Genomic DNA, 6,000 nt, shown 5'->3' on the forward strand with positions numbered 1-6,000 from the left:
GAGATCCATGAACGGATCCCTGCCAAGGGGATGTGTTTTTTTTAATCAAGACTTGTTGACAGTTCACCACAATAAAGACAAAGGTGCAGAAACAAGCTGTCAATATATAACCATCCATCAGCTGCTGCAGTGCTGGGTATACTGCCTCCCGTTATCCACCCTCTGTCGCCAACAATCTGCTTCCAGCAGTCTCGGCCTCACCCTTATTCCGGCTATCTGTCATCAGTCACCCTCTAACTGCTTTTATATTGCCATCCACAATTGTCAGAAAGATCCTTTAAGCTGCATTTATATTTTCACTCCCGTGCCGACAGTCTTCACCGCAAAAGTGGCAGAGAAACTTAGAAGACCGCCAAGCAGACTGAAGTCTTACAGTGTCAGTCCCGCTGACAGCGCTTTGAGTTCCGAAAGCAGCATAAACTTGCCCTTGTGTCTTGTTTCTTTCACTTCTTTTGGGTTTATCCACCCCTCCCCTATTTCTTTCGCCAATTTTCTGCATTTTCTTTCTGTTTTTCTCTATTTCTGCCATCCTCTGTATTTCTAAGTTTTTTCCCCCCTATTTCCTGCTGGCTATTTTTTCAGCCCCTGTTATTTCTCTCAATCTGTTTTGAATTTATCTTGCATTTTTCACACTTTTTGTCTTTTTTTTATAATTCTGCATTTTTTATACATTTATATTACTCTCATCCCGTTTCCCTCACAGTCCCTCTTTCTCACTCATTTCAAGTGGTTGATTCAATCTCTGGTTTTATTTTTCCTCGGTCTCTATCGTATTCATGTTATTCATAGTCTCCATTTCCTTTCTGCCTCCGTTTGTATCTCTCTCAATCTTTCCTCTCTGTCAAGCTACATCTAAGGTCAATATTCACAGTATGCCTATGTGTGCAGTTAGCCAATATCATTATCAACCTGTGATCATGTTTGATTTTTGTAAGCTTCTGACAGTATCTAAAAGTTTCCTCTTTTTTGTTAAACATTCTGTCGGACTGGTTGGTATCTTCATTTTCATCTTTAGTTCTCTTAATATTTAATATTGCCTGGTGTGCCCGTAAACCACCTCCCCCCCCCCCCCCCGCCCTCACTTTGTTAGCATTGTCCTTACAGTGCGTCTGTATTTTTTGTCAGTCCGATTTCACAATATCTGAACATCCGTCAGCATATATCACCCTATATGCACTTATTTCTCATTATCAGTGTATAGCACAGACCAGTGCCTAATTTCTGTCAGGATTTAATATGTAAACATACGTGTTTCAGTCGGCATAATATGTTTCCTTGTAGTTGCGTTTACGTCTGTACACATGTTCTAATGTAAGTCTGTTCCCATAACAGGGGCAAGTGTGTTCCAATGTATACATTTTTTTTAGTGAAAAAGATCTGTCAATGCTAGCTTTTGCCAGGATAAAGCAGGTCTCGGTGTGTATGACTCTACTTCCGTCAGTGTGGAGTATATCTCTTTGTGTTTGTCAGTATATAACATGTCCCATTACATACTCTTTCTGCTTGAATATATTTGTGTTTATTTCTGTGATAAGTACATATGTAAGATTTTTTGCAAAACGGCACAAAATCTTTGTTTTCCTCCTGTATTGTGTGTTTTCTTATTGCTGCTGACTCTAAATGTTAATATTGCTACTTCGTAGTTCTCCCTCCCTTAAGTGCCTGGCCACAATTTGTTCCTCGTTCTTGTTCCCATTCTGTCTAATGCTTCATCCTCACTTTTTAAGTGTCCCGACAAAGCTCTATTTAAGTCGGTTAAGCATTCTGATATTTACTCCCTCACAACACTTCCAGTTATCTCTTAGATATCCAGTAAGAGTCTGCCTCAGGGTTCTTGCCCGTTACTCTGATCTGTTCGTGCGACATTTCCCTATTAATCTTTCTATCTGTCCCTACAGTCGTGTTCCCTCCTGGCTGTCTCTTTCTCAGTCGTTGCGCCCCTGTCCCGGATACCAGGCGCTGTCCTTCTTACCGCTGCCCAGAGCCCAGTTGCAGTTCCACTTGCTGTCGGGAACCGAGCCCGGTCGGAAACACCTCTGCCACAGGGAGAGTGAGAAGTGGCTGTCGGCTGTCACCCAGGCTGGACTCAGCAAGGCCACCACGTCCAAACAGAGCGAGAGGACCACACACACCAGCCCGGTCAGTTTGAGTGGAGTCACCGCTGCCACTCGGCTCTCCTCCGCTGTAGACATTATCCACTCGAGCGATGGGGCAACACTCGCCAAACTGCCGGCTGCAACTGTCCTCTCTGCAGGTGCCAGCGAGTCTGCACTCACTGACTGCCTACCGCCTCTCCCAATCGCTTTGGTTGTGTGTGTGCGTGTCTCTCTCTCTCTCGCTCTCGCTCGCTCTGCTTCTTTCTCTCAAGATCTGTCTGACTTTCTGCCGTCACTGTGTGAGTCAGCTCCTTACTAGGAAAGCGCAGAACGTCAGCTCCTCTCGCCAGCGATCACCCTCTGGTCCTAATGCCTCCAGCCACCAATTACACCTCAACAACAGAAAAAACAAAAACTTTTAAACCCTGTTTCCTTGATGCTGAAATATGATGTGCTTATGCAACAAGGAATGAGCGACTGCAACAATCAACCCTTGGAATGTGCACTGTAGAAACGGTCAAAGTGTAAAACTGGGCCAAATGAGAAAAAGACAGTGAAATGGAGTAAATTAACTTTACTCTAGTTTTATAATATGAGAGAGTTTCGAATAAATTGGCAGCAAGTTCCTAGTTAGCTAAAAACCCTTGGCTAAAATTCTGTACATTCCTTTTGTTTTGCATTATTGCCTGAGCTGGTATATTTTTAAGAAGAATGATTTTAATCGATGTCTATTTTCCCGATAAGTTTCAGCAAAATATCACTATAGCCATGTTTTGGGAATCTGACATTTCATTAAAATGAACGCAGTTTCTTAATACCCAAGATTAGTAAGTGAATGGAAGGCATAGTGGAGAGGATAAATATCACCTTAACTCATTGAATCACATAGATATATATAATAAACGGCAAGAGTTTTCGCTTTTTTTCGTGATCGGATATGGCGCTTGTTGGTGATGCATCCATGAAAAGAATGTAAGAATGGAGTGAAACAGCGAGATCGCAAGCATGAGGAAGACTCTGTTGTATATCCTTAATTCATTCATCCAGAACATTCATCGTAACTTCCTGGACAATCATTTTTAACTCTTGTCACAATTAATATTCGTGTTTTTACAGGCAGAGGATGAAATGTCTGTATTCTGTGAATTAATTAAACTGGGCTATGCAAATAGCAATGAGACGAACAGCATTTACCTTATTCGAGTAACACTCTAATTAACACAAAAATCCGCAAGCTGTTGCCCCAGCTGCCCTTTTCTTCAACTCTCACTTCCAGGAAGTTCCTGCACAGATGCATGTGAAGCAGGATTAGGCCATTCAGCCCTTAGAGTCTGCTCCACTGTTCAATGAGATCGCAGCTGATCCAAAGGTCTTAACAATATTTTCATGAGACCCCACTCCACACCCCCTTCCCCCCATCCCCAATATCCTTTGGCTCCCATAAAGGGTGTTCACCACAGCAAGGGTTAATATGGGACTGAAGAACAGTACTGCTTATTGATCCTGTAGAGGATTGAATGAATGACAAGTAGGTGTTGGGTGCAGTTTGGTGGGTCTGATTGAGGTATTCATAGTCTGAATTAGTTTAACAGTTAACTATTAACTACTGGAAACTATATATAGTATAACTAGATATAGTAAAAGTCCAAGCTGGGAGCTGTCTCCATGCTTGCTTCTACACATGGCTCGATTCAACACTACATTGACTACTAGATACAGGTGATGCATCTCTTACATCACTATGTTGGCAGTAATGTGATCAGTCCCATGTTCACTTTTGATGTGACAGGCTCTTAGACCTGAATTTTACATTCTGACAGAAATGCACTTCACCCAAATGCACACAAAATTGTGCAAAATGACATTGGATGTGCTTCCTGACATCACATATGTGATATTGAGGTTGTTGGGTGCACATGGGAGTCAGACCATAGAAGAAACATAGAATCCATACAGTGCAGAAGGAGGCCATTCAGCCCAACAATTATGCATTGACAACAATCCCATCTAGGCCCTATTCCCATAACGTCACATATTTACCTCGCTAACCCCTCTAATCTACTCAACGGGGGCACTAAGGGTTAATTTTGCATGGCCAATGCACCTAACCTGCACATCTTTGAACTGTGGGAGGAAACCAGAGCACCTGGAGGAAATCCATGCAGACACAGAGAACATGGAAACTCTACACAGGCAGTGACCCCAAGCCAGGAATCGAACCCAGGTCCCTGGAGTTGTGAAGCAACAGTGCTAACCACTGTGCCGCCATGTCGCCTTAACCCAGATTTGCATCTGTTGACAGATTAAGGCCAGTTAGAAGTGTTTTATCTGTGATTTACATTGCTTGAGCAATGCATGCTCATTGCATGCAAAAAAAGGATAGGCAGGAAGCATTTTTCATCAAATTGTCATACAAAAGTGGGATAAAGAGCCCCTGAAGCACAAGCACTTTCAGTTTATTTCCAAATTTGCTGTTGTCTGAGATTAGAGTCCTGCCAGATTTCCTTTGATTGCCATAGATTTGTAAGCCTAGCTGTATCTGAGGACTTCATCTGCTCTGGAAGTTTTGCCTGAGGGTTACAGCACAGTTGTTAGGTACCAGATCCGAATCCCAAGGTATATTATGAAGCCAGACTGGACTCCAACAATTTTCTATTTTGGTATTAATGAAAGGATAAGATTTTTCAATCTAGGTGTGATTCCACTGACAAATTTGGAAGCTTTTATCAAAACAAATTTTATTTATCAACACAGTTTAACTGTAACGAATATATTAACTGAACTTTTAACAATTCAGCAATACTTAAACAAGACAAGATACAATTCTTAACTATAACCTCTCACAATGAGTTACTTTTCAAGCAATATTCTCCTTATAGACTTAAGCCCCCTCTTTAAAAAATAGTCAGCAAAATACATTGGCAGCTGAGGAAAGTGCAGTAGCTCTAAAGATCAGGGAGGGTGCCTGCAAGTGATGTGTCTGATGAGGAGCCTGGAGAGGCAAAGGGTGAGGATGTGGAGGAAGATTGGAAATACCTTCAGGAAGGCAGGGACACCAGGAATGCCTTGAACTTCTGATCTTTTAGCTAGACCTTCAAGGCATTAACAGCACTGTCTTCTGTGCAAACTACTGTGATATGTTAGACAAGCTCCAAACTTTGGCAGAAGACTACACAATACAGTTACAAGCCTGAGCTACATCTGGATCCTATTACAACCAACAAGCAATCTCAGTCCATTAAAGCAGAATCAAATTAATTTTCAATGCACCAAAAAAGAAAATATATTCTGGCCACACGATACAGAAACTTCTAAATAAGTTAAGTCTAAAAAATAATGTTGCTCTTGACAAGCCCCTTGTGGTATTTTGTTAAAGGGTAGGTTTGCAGACCACAAAGATACAAGCAAACAAGAACTTATTGAAAAGGTACTTACAGTCTGCTCATTTACCCATGTAAATGGATGATGATGTTCCAAAAAGGAATACAAAACACTCTCCTACCCCTTTACATCAGACGTTCCTGCAATGAAGTGCAATATAATGTTAACAATCAAAATCAGTATGAACAACTAATGAACACAATAGTCAAGAGTTTAGATGTTTTGAAGGTCGTTGATTTCTGGGTGGCTGTTGGCGAATCTCAGGTGTTGCTTTTTCATGTCGACTGCAACCTCTGGTATTTTTGTTTTATTTTGGACATTGTCTAAGGTTCTCTTCACCAGAGTAGACGTAGTGTTCAGCATTGACTCAGTGTTGAAGTATTCTCAGCTGAGGTACTGTCCTCCCCAATTACCAGTTCTTGGGTATGTCCAGGCCTTCATTTGGCATAGCTTGTGATTCTGTCTCTGGCAAATTGGCTCTGGTTGCCAAAACTTGGCCTGCTTGTTCCCTCCATGCTTTATC

General features: G+C 41.8%; 1 protein-coding gene across 1 annotated transcript in view; it reads right to left on the reverse strand.

The window, feature by feature from the left end:
• The window catches only part of tmem47 (transmembrane protein 47), a 58,821-nt gene extending 56,277 nt beyond the window's left edge, over positions 1-2,544 (reverse strand). Inside the window, exon 1 of the mRNA XM_080203934.1 lies at positions 1,973-2,544. Within this exon, the coding sequence (XP_080060060.1) occupies positions 1,973-2,192 (220 nt within the window). The 5' untranslated portion in view covers positions 2,193-2,544. The remainder of the gene's footprint in view (positions 1-1,972) is intronic.
• Positions 2,545-6,000: the final 3,456 nt, after the last annotated feature.

The sequence above is a fragment of the Carcharhinus amblyrhynchos genome, chromosome 15 (assembly GCF_965287045.1).
Source record: "Carcharhinus amblyrhynchos chromosome 15, sCarAmb.v2.hapA, whole genome shotgun sequence".
Lineage (NCBI taxonomy): Eukaryota > Metazoa > Chordata > Chondrichthyes > Carcharhiniformes > Carcharhinidae > Carcharhinus > Carcharhinus amblyrhynchos.